We start from the raw sequence: 18,681 nt of genomic DNA, 5'->3' as shown, positions 1-18,681 counted from the left end.
TTCTTTCTCTTTTTCATTCTTTTTCATTGATAGAATCATAGAATATCAGGGTTGGAAGGGACCCCAGAAGGTCATCTAGTCCAACCCCCTGCTCGAAGCAGGACCAATTCCCAGTTAAATCATCCCAGCCAGGGCTTTGTCAAGCCTGACCTTAAAAACCTCTAAGGAAGGAGATTCTACCACCTCCCTAGGTAACGCATTCCAGTGTTTCACCACCCTCTTAGTGAAAAAGTTTTTCCTAATATCCAATCTAAACCTCCCCCACTGCAACTTGAGACCATTACTCCTCGTTCTGTCATCTGCTACCATTGAGAACAGTCTAGAGCCATCCTCTTTGGAACCCCCTTTCAGGTAGTTGAAAGCAGCTATCAAATCCCCCCTCATTCTTCTCTTCTGCAGGCTAAACAATCCCAGCTCCCTCAGCCTCTCCTCATAACTCATGTGTTCCAGTCCCCTAATCATTTTTGTTGCCCTTCGCTGGACTCTCTCCAATTTATCCACATCCTTCTTGAAGTGTGGGGCCCAAAACTGGACACAGTACTCCAGATGAGGCCTCACCAATGTCGAATAGAGGGGAATGATCACGTCCCTCGATCTGCTCGCTATGCCCCTATTATACATCCCAAAATGCCATTGGCCTTCTTGGCAACAAGGGCACACTGCTGACTCATATCCAGCTTCTCGTCCACTGTCACCCCTAGGTCCTTTTCCGCAGAACTGCTGCCTAGCCATTCGGTCCCTAGTCTGTAGCTGTGCATTGGGTTCTTCCGTCCTAAGTGCAGGACCCTGCACTTATCCTTATTGAACCTCATCAGATTTCTTTTGGCCCAATCCTCCAATTTGTCTAGGTCCTTCTGTATCCTATCCCTCCCCTCCAGCGTATCTACCACTCCTCCCAGTTTAGTATCATCCGCAAATTTGCTGAGAGTGCAATCCACACCATCCTCCAGATCATTTATGAAGATATTGAACAAAACCGGCCCCAGGACCGACCCTTGGGGTACTCCACTTGATACCGGCTGCCAACTAGACATGGAGCCATTGATCACTACCCGTTGAGCCCGACAATCTAGCCAGCTTTCTACCCACCTTATAGTGCATTCATCCAGCCCATACTTCCTTAACTTGCTGACAAGAATACTGTGGGAGACTGTGTCAAAAGCTTTGCTAAAGTCAAGAAACAATACATCCACTGCTTTCCCTTCATCCACAGAACCAGTAATCTCATCATAAAAGGCGATTAGATTAGTCAGGCAAGACCTTCCCTTGGTGAATCCATGCTGGCTGTTCCTGATCAAACCAGTTTAAAAGGAAGGTGCAATAAGACTTTCACTTATTCAAATTCAAATAAACTTGTAGCAAGCACACTGGAGTAGCTGTAGCTATTTTACTTGTTCCATTCTGTCACATCATGCAACATACAAAGCCTATAATTAAGGTTTTTACTTGAACTGTTAGGAGGCAAATACTGCCCCCGAGGGTGTAAAGGTTTCTGTCTGGAAAGGCTTCATCACAAACTGGCAAATTTTGCAAACCAAGGATAGCAAAGAGAGGCTTTGAATCTTGCTAAGCCAAATAAAAAAAGAGACAGTGGTTTCTTGAGTAAAATATGCTACCATCATTAATCAGAAACTGGAGGTATGGCACTATGACCATAACCACAATGAACATAACCCTCAAGCGATTTGGTAGTGATAGCAAAAATATTAATTCCATTTTTACTGAAATTCTTGAATGCATCCCAACTTCAAATAATATAGACTTTCACTTACTCAGTATTTTCTAGCGAGGAGATATAAAAAACTGCAATCAGATAAAAGTTTTGTTTTCCCCCTTAAAGCAGACCTGATAGTTAGTAGGTTTCCTTCCAGTTGCTCATAAGGACTATGTTTTCAAAGGTCTGGATACGGAAATACATATATCCCTCAATGAGTTATGTTCTCTTACCTCATGGAGTGTGTTGAAAATGTACTTTGCGCCGTAAAAGATTTTTCATAAGGGCTAGACTAAAAATCATGACTTATGGCACAACTGATATTGGTTTGCACAATTAGTGATTTTTAACTGAAACCATGATATTTTTAATCAGATATCTATATATACACCTATAACTGGAATTTTTTTAAAAAAAACCCCATATTGCAGTATGGTTATTTTCTAAATAGAAACTAATGAGAATACCTAATGTTTGCAACTTCTCAGGAAAGTGTTTTGATTTTCTTTTGTTCTGATGAAGCATTTTTCATGCATTATTATTCTGTGTGACTTTGGTTTGTCCTTTGGAAAGCTGACTTGTTGTTTGTTTAATTATGCGTTCCATTATCTTCTGTAGGTTCCATGGGAAGATTTTCGTTATCTCTTTGGTGAGATTATGTATGGTGGACACATCACTGATGACTGGGACCGCAAGCTGTGTCATATGTATTTAGAGGAATTCATGAGCCCAGCTATGGTAATTTTTTATATATACCTAAATACTCTAATTTTTCAATATTACAAGAAATAAAATATTTTCTCTTTAATTTTAATATGTTAAACACTATGATGAATATTTCTTCAATGATCTGATTTGCTAAGAGCTGAAGCATTTTGAGGTGACACTCAGCCCCACCCCATCCATACAAAAATCTTGTATATCTGTCTTGGAATAAATGATCCAATTTGTAATGAGTGTGGTACTTCATCACAAAAAAAATCTTGTCTGCAAGGCTTTTGTAACTTGGTATATTGCTTACTTAAGTGCTTTTGCAAATACCCGTAGTTTAGCAACATGTATTAAGTGTTTTGGAACAATACTATATAGTGTATAGAGGAGCCAACTGAACTGCATTCTGAACAGTGTATTTAGGTAACAGGTTTTCCTATTAAAAATTAACCCCTCTTTGATGCACTCATGTTTTGAAAACTCTTGGTGGGGTAGAAAAGCTGCACAATTGAAAGATACTTCAGTTATAGCACCACAGAGTGACACACATACCAGACACCCAAGAACCTACACTTACTTGTCTTATATTTTCTTTTCTTGTTCATGAAAAGCATTAGAGCAGAATGGCTTTCCCTCCTTTTCTGGTGTTTTCAGAATATGAGAAGCAATAATAGACCACTTCTCCCTTTCTGCCACTCCCACTGCATTTCTGACTCTTAGCTGCAGCTACAGCAAACGCCCCCCGCCCCCGACCCCCACCACCACCAGATGTATGTAGCACAATGTATATTAATCTTAGAAATCTGGAGTTGGACAGCATTGTCCATCCCTCCAAAGGGCAAAATTTCCAAAAATGTTTCTAAATCCACAGCTTCTGCATAGTTGTTTCTGTGTTGTGACAGAACATAAAGCATGAAAAATCCTGGATTTACCTAATTTTCTTTCTAGAAATCCCAGTGACTGTGTTGGCATTACTTTACTTTAAATTTCTCTGGCTGCTTCTCTTAAGTTTATTAACTAGTCAAAGAGTGAAGAAATGACTATACTGAAAACAGATTTTTAATTTTTTTTACAATTTTATTATTTTGCTTTGTCCAAACAGCTTATAGGTGGGGGCAGGGGAGAATTAACATGTAAGCCTTGAGCAGATCATTTCTGGAGCTTGGATAACTTAGGGGAAATGGACTTTTCACCCTTGCCATTGCAGTTGAAGTCTGTCTTGAAGGTTCTAAATGAAATGAGTGCACTTGTGTCTCCTCAATCCCTAATGAGCAGGTTTTCATATGTCAAAAAGCCACACTCACTTTAATACAATTGGAAGTCGCTGTTCAGAAGAAAACGCTGGAGTTAGTTACCATGGAGATGGAAGGATAAACACTACTGTACTTCTGACCTCTACAGAGGCTGATTTCTCCAAATGACAGCTGAGGTCATGGGGTTAGTGTGGGAAGCACATTCTATGTTTCTGCTCTGTGTCTAGCCTATGGATAAGTAAAGAATTACTGTTTCCAGCCTAGGCAGTCCATTAACCTTCACAAGCCTGAACTTTCATTCAAATAATTGTAAAATAAATATAGGTGGTGAAACCTGAAGAGAATCACTGGTGTTTGTATGCCCTTTGGAAAGTTTAGGTACCCAACCCTGAGTAAAGATCCACTGATGTTTTAAATAATGAGATGGTACATTTTCAAGCTTTTGCTGTAATAGGACAATGTTACTCCCCTAAATTACCAGAGGAAACAAGAGCTCTTTTATTGACTGGCAGCCAAGTAAACACGAACAGATATGGTAACAAGTACATTTAATCAGTGTGGTTGTCTTTTTATGTTTAGCTGGAAAAGTGACTTGTCTTTACTTATTGGCACTCTTGGTGAATTCATTAGCTGCATATTTAAGCAATAAGGCAAGATGTGGGGAGTGTTATACTGAGATTTTTCCTTGTGTTGTATGTGGTGTTTGGCATGTGGACAAAGAAGCAATGGGTTCCCACTATAAACTTGCAGTGTCCTGTTATGCGTATGAATCTTCAAAAAATACAGTTAGACCTATTTTAAGTGCCACCAAAGAGACCAGACAATACAGAATAAGTAACAGAAGTGGCCTTTAACTGAAGGTAGAATATAATTTTATTGGAAACCTTAGGGCTACTTTAATGTGGTACCTTGAGATGATCATTGTAGGTGAGGTCTGTAGTTAAGGTTGCCAACTTTCTGATTGCAGAAAACCGCATGCCCAGACCCTTCTCTGAGGCCCCACCCCCGCACTCTCCATCCCCTCCTCCTTCCGTCACTCGCCCTCCCCCACATATGCTCATTTTCACCGGGCCGGGCATGGGGTTGGGGTGCAGGAGGGGGCGCGGGCTCAGGTGGGGCCAGAAATCAGGGTTCGGAGTATGGGAGAGGGCTCTGGGCTGAGGCAGGAGGATAGGGTGTGGGAGGCAGTACAGTCTCTGGGCTGGGGGGGTTTGGACTGAGGGCAGGGGTGCAGGCTCTGGAAGGGAGTTTGAGTGCAAGAGGGGGCTCATGGCTGGGGTTGAGGAGTGGGAGGGGGTGCGGGTTATAGGACAGAGTTTGGGTGTGAAAGGTGTGCGGGTTGTGGGTTGTGCTTACCTCAGGTGGCTCCCTGAAGCAGCCAGCATTTCTCTCCAGCTGCTAGGTGGAGGCGCAGCCAGGTGACTCTGCATGCTGCCTCCATCCGCAGGAGCTGTCCCCGCAGCTCTCATTGGTTGCAGTTCCTGGATGCAGCGTGGGGGCAGCATGTAGAGCCCCCCCACAGCTGTGCCCCCACCTAGGAGGGGAGCCAGGGATGGCAAGTTATATGGACCCATGGTGCCCAGGCTCCAGGAATATTCAGGTCCTGGGGACCCGACTCCACCAATGTTGGGGGCCGGGTCTCTCTCCCGGCCCCGCCTGCTGCCCCCACAAGCCTCCCCGGGAGTTTCTCCCAACCCTGCCTGCCTCCCCTGGGGGATTTAAAAGGGCCTTGGGGCTCCCAGCCACCACCACCGGCAGTGCATTGGGGCTAAGGCAGCTTCTTGCCCATCGTCGCGCCACGTCCTTGCGGCCCCAGGAGGCTGTGTGTGTTACCATGCACTGCCCCCGCCCCAAACGCCAACTGGGGGAGCAGTGCCTGTGGGCAGCGGCACGCTGAGACCTCCCGGCCCCGCCTCCCTGCCTAGGAACCGCTTCCAGATGGGTGTACCAGTCCCTTTCCGGAGCTGCCCAAGGTAAGCGCCACACCCCTCACCCACTCCTGCACCCCAACCCTCTGCCCCAGCCCAGATCCCAACCTCTCAATCCACCTGCACCCAAACTCTGCCTCCCAGAGTCCACACCCCTCCTGCACCCAAACTCCCTCCCAGAGCCTTAGGCAAGTGTTTGGGGGTGGGCAGGACTTGGACCCATTCTGGGCACCACCAAAAATTATACAAACCTGCCACTCCTTGAGCCAGAGGGAAATTCTGGCCGCTTCTGGGAGCCCTGTGGGGCCAGGGCAGGTAGGGAGCCTACCTTAACCCCGCTGCGCGGCTGCTCAGACTTTCAACGGCCCAGCCAGCCGTGCTGACCAGAGCCGCCAAGATCCCTTTTCGACCGGGCATTCTGGTCGAAAACCAGATCTGTAGTGCAGGTTCCACAGTAAATGGCTGGCTGTAAGACCAGAATAATTTCTGTTTGTATTAGTTTCATCTGTGACTTGTTCTTGACTTTGCAAAATACCAGAATGCCTTTGAAGTTTATTGTGGCTATATGGAATAGATCCGCCACATCAAAAATAACTGGCTGTCTTGAAAAAAGGCTCTTGTAACCAGAAAAAAATCTTTCAGCAAAGATGACACTCCAGACTGGAGTGAGACCATTCTGGCCTGTGACACTGAATTCAAAGGCCTCTCTGAACCCATTGAAGTCCTTGCTGCTCAGAAGTGAGGGTGAAGGAAAGCAAAGAGCTAATGCAATTGTATGTGTGTATTACTGCTTTTATTTTCCCTATGTTATCGCTGCTAGGTAGGCCAGACCATGGATAGCACATCACACCAGTGCACTGAGCTGCACACTGGCTGCATATTCAATTCTAGATCTTTTTATGACCCTGATTCTTATTTTTAAAGCCCTAAAGAGGTAAGGGCCTGCCTACCTCAGAGACACTCTCTCTCTCTCTGCAGCTTTCCATGGCAACTGTGTTCTATAGAGACACTGCAGCTGGTGGAATCCCGGTTCAATCTAGCAATAAGGAACAAGGCTTTCTCAGCTGTGAAACTTATTACCACTGAATATCCAGTTGAGGCCAAACCTTGCAACCTTCAGTATGCAATACAAAACTCCTCTCTTTGCAGGACACTTACCAGCTGAGAGGTGGAATGGAGAGTAAACATGGCCTTCCTCTGCATTTCACCTCTTCGATGTTAGGAGCTAGGTGGAATGAAGAGGGCGGATGCTGTAATGCACACAGAAACCTGCCACCTAATAGTGACTAAGCAGATGATGAGTTGGGATTGCTGCTCCTGTTTGGCTAAATATGGCTCACATCCTGTTATTGTGTTACCCTGTCTCCACCACCACCCATTCTGGTGTGCTTTTTTTCTCATGCACCTTGTAATGTCTTCTCTTTCAGCCAGGGGCATACATTTGCTATCTGTCTGCACTGCACCCTGACCTGGCTAGGCTGTAGATGGTATCACAATATAAATGTTTAATAATGATGATAATAAACAATGCAATCTTGTGGTTAAGGCACTTAACTGGGACTCAGGAGATCTAGGTTCTATTCCTGCTTCTGCCACAGATGTCCTGAGTGATTTTGAGCAAGTCACTGCAGCTCATTATGTCACCGTTTTCTCACCTATAGAATTGGATAGTAATAATTCCTTGCCACTCAGGGCAGTGTTGAGGGGATAAATACATTAATATTTGCTCTGATATTACAGTAATGGGGCTGCAGATGGGTATCTAAAATGGCCCTAACACCACACATTTGCAAGTGAAGGATAGTACAGGTGCCTCAATACTATGGTGATGGGAACTTTAGAAATGTGTGTAGTTAATAATTGTAATATGAATACTTAATAACCATCTTCCATTGTGGCACTTCTAACAGGCTTCCAGTGAACTTAATTCCTGGCACAATGGAAATTTTTTTTTTTTTTTAAGAACTGATAGTAATGTTGTTCATTCTCTTTTTGAAGCTTGAAGGAGAACTGGCATTGGCACCAGGGTTCCTAGCACCCCCAAATTTGGATTATGCTGGATACCATAAGTACATAGATGAAATGCTTCCAGCTGAAAGCCCAGTGTTATATGGACTCCATCCCAATGCTGAGATACAATTCTTGACAGTGACATCAGAGAATCTTTTCAAAACTCTTTTGGAAATGCAGCCCAGGAATTTACTTGTGGGAGAGGAATCAGGACAGTCTGCAGAGGAAAAGGTAAGGTGATGGTTTTTCTTAATCATGTTTCCCATAAGAATGCTTCTCATAGTGCCAGGGGATGCCACTAAAAAGGGAGTATTTATCGTATCACATTATTTCACTGAGATAGTTAACTTCTGATAATGGGAAATTTACCCAGTTTACCAAGATAAGCTCAGGTCAGATTTAAACTTGGTGTAACTCAGGGTTGCATCAGGGATGAATTTAGGCCCATAAATAATATAAGAGCAATATTTAATTTTTAATGGAAACCACTGATGCCATTTTCACTTTGAAAGCTGGGGTGCCAGTGAATAACTCTATCTTTGTTGTTTTTTGTTTTGTTTTGGTTTTGGTTTTGGTCTGTTTTTTTTTAAAGAGCAAAGAAACACTGACTTAGCAAAATATTATGTTAAGGTTTGTCTGATTCTGCTTTTCTTCCCCTTCCCTGCCATTTTCTATAAATTGTCAGCTAGGAAGCAGGTAACCTTTTACCTTGACAGCTACTTCAATTTTTACTTTAAGTGCCTGGTACTGATGTGGTTAAGATCAGGCTTCAATTCCCAGCTCTGAATCAGAGTTCCCATGTGATTCTGAGCAAATCGTTTAGGGGCAGATTTTCTACTGTGTCCAGCTTCCACTGAGTGCAGCCGAATGGGGGAATGTAAGGAAGCTACTTATGGATCCCTGATTTTTCTGCCGTGGCAATAGTCCCCTAGGGCCTCTACATCAGCTGGGGATAGCAAGAGCACAATATGCTTCAGCCAAACCCTCATGCCCACAGCTCTGTGGAGACGCAGCAAAAGGTCTAGGAGCCAGAACACCTAGGTCTAAGCTTGCGGGCGACTTTCCCTCATAAGGGGTATCCCTAGCAGGGGACTTGCAGAAAGCTTCTGCTCTCTTTGGACCACGTAAGTGGTGCAAATAGAGCAGATGTGGGAAGGGAATCTGCCCCTCAAACTTTCTGGGCCTCAGATCCCCATATGTATAACATATATTTTTAATGGAATAGGCGTGCTGAGGAGATAAACCCATAAATCCTTAACTGGCAATCAGATACTGCAATAATGGGGGCCAGATAAGCACCTAGACAGAGAAAGCTTTTGTTAGTGCTATATGTGCTGATACATTATGCAGTTCTATTTAGTGTCAGGAATAACCCAGATATTTTCATACAGCCAAAATTGCTCCCACTAGAAATAAAATGTCTAGTTTTAGGCATGGATGCAAAGCGGTATGGGCTCTTAACAGAGTACATGCAGAAAGGGGTGAGATTGGTAAGACACATAAACAAGTAATGACAAAGGTGCACCCCAGTATCTTAACTCCTTGGCTTTAAGAATTAGGGTTTCACAATACGACTAAGCGGAAGACTGGCCATGCTGGTTTCAAGAGGCCCCTCTCACGTCATGGTAGCTAGCAGAGCAGCACCTGTGCAGGTTTTCAAGATACCCAGAGTTCTGACATTCCCAGTAAAGTACTGTCAGGTGGCTGCTTGGAGGCCTAGAGTATGCATAATGACCTGTGGGCCGCTAGAGCCTTGTGGACTGTTATCCATATCACACAAGGCCACCTCACAATTGGAGGAAAGATGTTGTTGGAAAGCTCAGCAGTGAAGCCAAGGACTGAACTGGCAGGGGAAGTCCCGATTTCAAATCTCAAAAGGTCCCTCATAAACCTAGCTTTCAAATATGTCATCATTTTATTATAAATTGCCTTTAGTCCAGAAATTGGGGAGGGAAAAATGTGAAACCAGGTTTGTATTACATTTGCTTGTTTAAGATGTAGAAGACAAAATGTCTGATCAGATTGTAACCTATGTGTGTGCGTGTACACACACACACACACACATCCAATGTGCATGCATGCGTGCACACTCTTTCTCTCTTCTCTCCGTGCTAATAGATGTAGGGTGCTCACATTTATAAGTGTGCCAGTTTCATCAAGAAAAAAGAAAATCTGCCATCTTCTTCCCCAGAGGGGAGCTTGGTACTTAAAGCTCAGCCCAATGCTTTTTGAAATGACTAAGTTGTTAAAGTTTGAAATGGCATTTCCTGATTTTGACCATAGAGGACTTATGGTCCTTTGATGTCTAGTTTGCATTCATACTAAAACCATACTCAAAATCTAATTTCCAGAAGGAAAAAGCCGGTGATTAATTCAGCCAAATTTGGATGGCATTGTTGATCCCTATAAAGATATAGTAGAATGATGGAGTGGGGATTTATTTGGCAATAAAAAAAAAACCTTTCCCCATTACTACTTAGCTTCCTGAATTCCTGACAACTAGCAAACTACTGTTAATTAAAGCAACTTGACTATGATTGTTTTAATGAGTCTGGCGCACACCATTTTCATAATTAACTTAAAATGTGACTGTCCTGTGAAGGCAGCATGTGTCTTGTCTGTTCAGGTCATGACCATTACCTAATCACATTCAAATTATAGGGGACATTTGTGAGAACTACCTAATCTTGTATTTGTACTTTCCTATGCGATTCCTTCCTGTGTTTCGCTCCCACATAAAAAACTACAGAAGGAGAAAACGTAGGTAAAAATCGCTGTACCCTGGGCTGCCCCAGAGGTCTGTTGCATGTTCCCCTCTGAGAGTGGACTAATGAGTCTTTGGCCAGAGCTGGATCAAGACAATCTGGTACCATATGCACACCACAATATGGCTCCTCCACGGCTCCTTAGGGCCCCACCCCATGTTGGGAGTCTCAGTGGTGGGGAGCATCCCTCCCATTCCAGAGAGGCAGGTGGGTGCACCTGCTGCACTCTTCCCTCCTGTGCCAGACGCACATCCCCATCTATAGTCATGTTTGCAGAAGGCAAGGCAGGCAGGCAGAGCGAGTTAACACCCTTTGAGATACCTGAGGCAACCCTCATTTTTGGGGCTATTGTGTCAGGCTCTACAGCCAAAGGCAATTACTGCAACTTTGGTTACACTCGAGTCATGTTTTCAAGCTTGTGTTTGCAACTCTAAGGGCTACAAACATATATATATATTTTGGTGAAACGAGGTTCTAATGTAGTTGACTCAAGCAACTGGAATCCCAGGTTGGGCCTATCTGACTTAAACCAGCCCTGATTATGGGGGTGATCTGGGGCATGCCCCTTAAAGCTGGAGTGCCAGGAGACTATACCTCTCAAGCCGTGTGGATCTCTGCCACCTTTACATGTCTTCCATCCTCTTCCTGTGCGTCCTCCCTGTGGACTGGGGAATATGTCTTAGCAACTGATTACCACCTGTCCACTGTAATTCCTTCTGTCCTGTCCCTTACTTCCCTGCTTTTCTGTGGCCATGTGCCCTCTCCCATGTTGCCAATAGGCCATGGAGATTTTGCAGAGAGAAATGCAACGGTTATGCATAGAGGGATGGGACTGCTCCCTACATCATCTTTTTCCCAGAGGGTTGGACCCTCTGTGGTTGTTCCAGTTTTGCTCCTATATCATACGGGCTTTAGGGTCTAGTCTTGCAAAATACAGGAGGTTGAACTGGAGTCAGGTGCTTTTAGTTTACAAGTCCTTATTTAGTCAATAAGGAATGATCTGTGCGCTTGTCTGATTCCAGGACTGTGCAATGAAAAATCAGTATTAGATTGTCAGCTGTTTGGGGCAGGGAGTGTTTGTCTTGCACAGTGTCTAGGGCCATCAGGCACCACTGTAATACAAATAATCTTGGTCTTGTATGTTTAAACATGTGTGAATCCCTAATGCAGCAATTTTTGATCACTCTGTATTGATGTGATAAGGTTAAGGATGTCCTGGATGATATTCTGGAGAAACTTCCCGAAGATTTTAACATGACAGAGATCATGCAGAGGGCCGCTGTTCGGAACCCCTATGTCCTTGTTTGTTTCCAAGAGTGTGAGAGAATGAACCTCCTAATTCGGGCAATACGCAAATCACTTAAACAACTGGACCTTGGTTTAAAGGTAAGAGAAGTGAATTTCATTTACTAAAGAATATTCAGACTTCTTTGATGCCTAGTATACTTATTCTTCACAGGGGGAGCTGACATTTTCGCCTGACATGGATGCGCAGCAGTCAGCATTGCTTTATGATATTGTGCCAGATGCGTGGACCAAGCTGGCTTATCCATCCACCTATGGCCTTGCACAATGGTAAGTATGCTTCGGCACCTTACCAAAGAACTGTAACTTGTGGTGGTTAATTACCATGGATATGGTTATTCCATTGCTGTAAAAGTGCAGCATGGTTCTTTCCCATGTATATAAAATCTGTCGTTTTAATTCAATTCATTTTCACTCCAGAGACCAAATAAATATTGCTGGAATACTAATCTTTAAAGTGTTTCTAAACATTTCCTTCTATGCTTTCTGCAAAGTTGGAATTATACAGTGCAACCAATAGGGCCTGTCGTTTTCAAAAGGAATAACGTCTCTGCAGCCCCGTGACAGAGTAATTGGACTGTGTTCCTAATTGCAGATCCACTAGCCTCACTCCCCCGGCCCTTTTCATGATGGGCTCCTTGCACTACTGTCTTTGGGCTTGTCTAGATTCAGAAACAAACTAATCCCACCCTAACCTTGGCCTCTTAATCTGCGCATACCTTTTGACTGCTTCAGCCCCATGCTTTCTTCCCACAGAGACAATGCAGCGCTCAGCTGGTACTCAGCATCTCTATACTTCATTGAATTTCATCCTAATGAAACTATCACTGTTGTCCACATGACTATGTCAGCATTAAGGTGGCTGCTGCTTCTTCTGTTTCAGGATTAATGACCTCCTCATGCGGTGTCGAGAACTTGATATCTGGACACAAGATCTTGTGCTTCCAGCAGTGGTGTGGCTCTCTGGATTCTTTAACCCTCAGTCTTTTTTGACTGGTGAGTAGTAATGGCTAATAACATTTGAAGGAACAGGGTCATATTGTTTCAACCCCAAATTGTAGGTTGAAACAGTTTTTACAAGCAGGTTTTATTTTTAACCTAAACATGCCTTTATGGTGTGAGCAGTGTTTAATGATGCTATATTATGCTACTGCATGAGAATGGATGACTGAAATTGACTAGAAACAGACTGGTTTATTTTCAATATCCAAGTTGAAAAGACTTTTATAATAAATTAAGACAAATTAAGGTTTTTAAAATGTTCACTTTTAACAATCTAATGTGTTCTAGAAGTGTTTGATATCATGTTAGTTATTCTTGACACTGTCCCTTTAAAAAATGTGTTGGCAACTTTGTTGAGTACATCCAGGGCCCTTACTACCTATGTGAGCTACTACCCATGTGCTCCAATCCTATACGGAGTACTTCTTACTAATGCAAGTAGTCCCTGTGACTCCATAGGATTAATGGCATAAGTAACAATTTGCACAATCAGGCATGTGGAAATAGTTTTTTTCCCTCTGTCATAAGTCTTCAGTCTCCAAATCAAAGTCTGGAGATGAGAAAAGGAAAGAGATGCTGAATTTGAGTTGTATTTTTGTGCTTGATTAAAGAAAAGAGAAGTCTTAGACTTAGTTTGCTAATGTAACCATAGCTTTTCCAATCAGTATTCTTTAATCTAAATGTGTTAATGTACCGCTCTGTTTCACTCCTTCGGTTCTTAACTCGTAAAATATTTTAACAGCGTAAAGGAAGTGAGAAAAAGTCTGACATTCCTCCCAGAATATGGACTGCTACAGTACGGGATAAAAACATTCAGCAGTATATTAAACTGCTTCCTTAGGCCTTGTCTACCCTCCGGGGAAAGATAGATCTAAGTTATGCAACTTCAGCGACATGAATAACGTAGCTGAAGTCGGTGTACTTCAATCTACTTACTGCGGGGTCCACATTACGCTATGTCGATGGGAGATGCTTTCCCGTCGACTCTCTTTGTGCTTCTTGTTCAAGTGGAGCACAGGAGTCAATGGGAAAGCGATCTGCGGTTGATTTAGCAGGTCTTCACTAGACCCACTAAATCGACGGCCGATGCATCAATCACCGCACATCAATCCCCCAGTAAGCTTTCAGTCTCCATGTTTACAACCCACATGCATGATTTCAGAATCTAAAGCAACTACCTAGATCTCTAGAAGCCATTGTCAAGCTTCAGCAGCTTTTCATTCTGCCCACTAGTTTGTAAAACCAAATTTCTCTCAAGGACTTGCCACCCCACCAGTCCCAAGTCCCTGACTGCTGGTGTCTCAAAATGTTTAATTCCGTAGAATCCCAAGCCCTGTCAGGGGAAAGTTGTTGATCCACAGGCAATAGTCTGGAAATCAGTGCACTAATGGGAGTTACACAATGAAGAGAGACTTGTAAAAATGCTTTAATTCAAATTCTCAGTAGCCAGTAAAGACATTAAACTAGCCGTTCACGGTAGACCACAGATTCTTAGAGCACAGCCCAGAAGCTTATACAAACACACACCCCTTTCTCTCTCAGCCCCTGTTGATCCAGTTTGCTGTCAAGTATCGTGATTTTCATCAGAGCCAGTCAATATTACTCCTTAGTCATCCAACTCACTGAGTGACACAAGCAATGAATATGTAGCTTCTGTAGCATTCCTAATCAGAGAGCAGCCACCTATTTTTGTGCTCAGATGGAAATGTATTTTGCTCTGTTGCAAGAGAGCTGACTGGATGCGGTATTCGGTTTGTTTTTCATTTCTTAAAAGCAATTTATACAACTAATTTCTTGCAATTTGAGATATGGCAAACAACTGCCAGAACGCCCCAATTGTGTAGCTTTAGGCTCGAACAAGCCTGGGTAGGGTTCCAGGGGAGCAGTTGTGGCATTAAAATTATGGTCTATGGTGAACTGCTCAGGGTAATCTGTTGGCTTTTTTAAAAGCTATTATGCAGTGCACGGCCCGCAAGAATGACTGGCCTTTGGATAAGATGTGTCTGACTGTAGATGTTACCAAAAAGATCAGAGAAGATTATGGCCACCCACCTAGGGAAGGAGCATATATTTGTGGTCTTTATATGGAAGGTAAGATGTCTGTTTACATTGCTCGATATCATCTGCCTCATAATGACTGATGTTTGTTTGAATTTTTCTGCATGCCTCATGCATACACTCTGCTACTCTAAAGTGGATTACCCTCGCCACGTGGAGTTAGATCTAAATAATTCACTGGTGAGTTTGGGACTGATAATGGGTTTAATTAGTTCTTAATTTGTTTAGGCCAGGATTCATTCAGACATGGCCCGTGTCTCTGCTTAATAAACTTACTCTACTATTAACAAAGTATTAAACGTGACTGTATAATAACAGAGCAGCAGCTCCCTTTACATAATTAAACACTTCCTGTTTAAAAGACTCTATGGCTTTCACTTGGATTGCCTTGAAATTTGCAGTGCTTCAATGGGGTGCAGAGTAACATTAACAGGGCAAATTTGGTGTCATTTCAGCAAAGGGTTTCTGAGATAGAAGAACCAGATGATTTTATAAACAGTTAATTTTTAGGAGAGCCCTAACATCTTTTTGCCCACACCTGAGGGCAAAACTATCAGTCACTCTTAACTTCCCCAAAATGATTTCAACCACCTGGAATTTCAGTAAATTCCCTTTGGGGAAACAATATTGAAAAAGTTATCACGGTAAAGTTTGAGGTTGGCATGAGCTAACCTGATCTGCCTCAAAGCATGAAATGTGCATAGTCAGCAGGACTAGGGATCTTCTGAAATTAGAAGGTTTTCAGGCTGTGAACCACAGTAACTGGGTGGCTTAACATGTCCAGCTGTGGTCATTGAACCTGAGCTGCACCTGCACTCCATGTGTGAGTGCTACCTTAACAGCTTTCAGAGAACAGGGGTTGTGCTTGCATTCTGCAGGGGCTTATTTTGGAAGTTTTGCCCTGAGAACAAAACTTCTAGTTTAAATCAACTTTCAGACCCTTTCATTTTCAAAATGTTGTCAAGGAATGAGCCTTGTTTAATAGACAAGATTGTAGCAGGCAGTTATGGTAATGTAATCATGTTCCATTGTGCAGGAAACTGAGCGTGATCAAAGGAAAGCAAGTCCTTGGATCAATGACTTTTTGGTGCAGAGCTAGGAAAGTATTCCCTACGCTACTTCTTGCAGTGGGGAAAGGATTCTAAGGTCACTGCCCCTGCTGCTTCTAAGATGGAAGTGGGATCAGAGTATTTAGCAAAGGTTTCTGCTCTTCCCCCATAGTACTGAGAGCAGACATACAATGCAGAAATGGGGGTGAGGAGGTGGGACTAGGCATGTTCAGTGCAGTTCATTAAGATGAATGAAGCAGTTCACATCTATCTGCAACATAGAAGGCTCAGAGAGATGTAGAAGAGCCCTGATCTGGATTTCTGCATCTCCACTTAGCTGCTGGTACATGCGTTCCTTATAGCCCTGCTAACAGGTAAGAGGGGCTGCAGCGTGTGTGAGAATAGTGTAGGGAAGAAGAGGGTTGTGTTGTGCAGTGAGGGATTCAGCTCTGTTCTCTCCTTATTCTATGCTAGTCCCTTTACCCCGAGGATTCCTGTGTATAGGCAGGCGGGGGAACTGTGGTGTACTAGACTAGGAGATGATGCAGTGGTAGTGAAATGACTAACATGCAGTTAGAATATTCCAGGGGACATGAGGATGCTGTGAAGTTATTCCAAACCATACAAAGATAACATTTTGGATTATTTAATAACAGTTAAGGTTTGCCTTGGGCTCTTTCAAAATGTTAATTTCAGCTACAATCAAACTTCTGAATCCCAGGAAATACAAAGTTATGGTACATGCCATTCCAGCAATGCTACCTTGCCCTGTGAGTGATGTCCCAACACACATACTAGATGTTACAGGATAGAGAGGTTATTTAACTTTGCATTTGGCACTGGACTAGTGTCCAAAAATTCAAGAAAGATATTGATAAATGGGAGAGGGTTCAAAGAAGAGCCATGAGAATGATTAAAAGACAGTGTTAGACTCAAGGAGCTCACTCTGTTCAAGTCACCCCTTAACAGTCTCTTTCTTAATCAGTCTATAAATATCTACATGGGGTACAAATATTTAATGGACTCTTCAGTCTAGCAGATCTATAACATGATCCAATGAATGAAAGTTGATGCTAGACAAATTCAGAAAGGAAGTAAGGTGTAAATTTTTATCTGCAAGAGTAATTAAACATTGGAACTTATCAAGGGTCATGTTCTCAATCACTGACCACTTTAACATCAAGATTGGCTTTAGGAATTATTTTGGGCCAGTTCTCTGTTGTACAGGAGGTCTACACTATACAGATTAGATCATCACAACACTCCCTTCTGTCCTTGGAATCTGTGAACAGAGTAATGTAGGACAGTGTAGTCAAAGTCTAACAAACACCTTCTCTTTACTCAGGCAAAACTCTGGTTTACATCAGCTGTAGCAAACAGGTGCTGCCTACACTAAGCCTAATTCATACAAGCCATCCCAGACTTGGAAAATGTTCCTACCCTCTCTTGCCCCTAAGTCTTAGAGATCCTGGTCATGTATTCCACCACAACTGACAAGCTACAGAACTCAGTGCTGAAAAGAGGCATACTGGGTTACTTGGAGGACAGTACACCAGCACCACCTCTCATAGCTCAGTAATAATTATGCTAACCTGGTTTGACTAATTCCTCCACCATTCAATACTGATACACTTAACACAGTGCATAGAACTTCCTCATGACAACTTATCCTCCTCCCCTTACTGAATCATTTATAGCAACAATAACTTGTTTCAGAGTAACAGCCCTGTTAGTCTGTACTTGCAAAAAGAAAAGGAGGACTTGTGGCACCTTAGAGACTAACCAATTTATTTGAGCATAAGCTTTTGTGAGCTACAGCTCACTTCATCGGATGCATACTGTGGAAAATACAGATGTTTTTATACACATAGACCATGAAAAAACAGGTGATTATCACTACAAAAGGTTCTCTCTCCTGCTGGTAGCAGCTTATCTAAAGTGATCACTCGCCTTACAATGTGTATGATAATCAAGGTGGGCCATTTCCAGCACAAATCCAGGTTATCTCCCTCCCTCCGCCCCCACCCACTCTCTAATAATTACCAACAGGAGAGTGGGTTTGAGGGGGGAGAAATGAACTACAGGTTCTAGCAGGCAATGTTCTGTATGGAATGCTAATAGCTAAGCTCAGTATTGTGTGATGAGATCCAGAGTTAGCAATTTTGCGTGTGACCTACAGTTTTGCCACGTCTGCTCTATCCTCAGGAAAGGTACCTACTACTAAGCAACTATTAAGTGCAGCATTGCAATGTACAAATGATTCAAGTCACCATTTGGAACTCTGTGTGTGTTTTTCATACAGGAGCACGGTGGGACATCCAGGCAGGGGTCATAGCTGAAGCCCGGCTCCAGGATCTGACTCCAGCAATGCCAGTCATCTTTGTAAGAGCTATTCCAATTGATCGACAGGAAACCAAAAATATATATGAATGTCCAGTATATAAAACTAAAAACAGAGGGCCCACATATGTTTGGACTTTCAATCTGAAAAGCAAGGACAAGTCAGCTAAGTGGGTGCTTGCAGGAGTAGCCTTACTCTTGGCAGTTTAATGCTGTGCTGTCACACAGCATGTAGTAAAAGTGTACATAACAGCTGACTGTGAGAAAAACCTTTGTCTAGCTGCACTACATCCTACGTGTGAAGAGTTATGATACTCAAATGTTGTACTCCTCCTCCAAACATGTCTGTCTCGCTAAACTGGATTCATACCTGTTAACATTTTCCTTCGGAGAGACAGGTTGATTATTCAAAATTAAACTCTGTATTCATGATGAAAATGCTCCTCTAGTGAAAATGCTTTATTATCTCGACACAGAGTAAAACATACAATATTTTACACAAATTTTGACAATCTGAGGCTGCAGTAATAGGGGTTTTTAAAGCCT

At 43.0% G+C, this 18,681-nt stretch overlaps 1 protein-coding gene across 1 annotated transcript in view; it reads left to right on the top strand.

The window, feature by feature from the left end:
• Positions 1 to 18,573, top strand: part of DNAH11 (dynein axonemal heavy chain 11) — a 299,590-nt gene extending 281,017 nt beyond the window's left edge. Inside the window, exons 76-82 of the mRNA XM_084618686.1 lie at positions 2,333 to 2,452; positions 7,605 to 7,847; positions 11,585 to 11,767; positions 11,841 to 11,956; positions 12,570 to 12,682; positions 14,639 to 14,779; positions 18,098 to 18,573. Of these exons, the coding sequence (XP_084474812.1) occupies positions 2,333 to 2,452; positions 7,605 to 7,847; positions 11,585 to 11,767; positions 11,841 to 11,956; positions 12,570 to 12,682; positions 14,639 to 14,779; positions 18,098 to 18,345 (1,164 nt within the window). The 3' untranslated portion in view covers positions 18,346 to 18,573. The remainder of the gene's footprint in view (positions 1 to 2,332; positions 2,453 to 7,604; positions 7,848 to 11,584; positions 11,768 to 11,840; positions 11,957 to 12,569; positions 12,683 to 14,638; positions 14,780 to 18,097) is intronic.
• The last annotated feature ends 108 nt before the right edge of the window (positions 18,574 to 18,681 follow it).

Source organism: Lepidochelys olivacea (assembly GCF_965140295.1).
Source record: "Lepidochelys olivacea isolate rLepOli2 genome assembly, chromosome: 2".
NCBI lineage: Eukaryota > Metazoa > Chordata > Testudines > Cheloniidae > Lepidochelys > Lepidochelys olivacea.
Note: the sequence above shows the minus strand (reverse complement) of the source record. Positions and strands in the feature narration are given on the sequence as shown.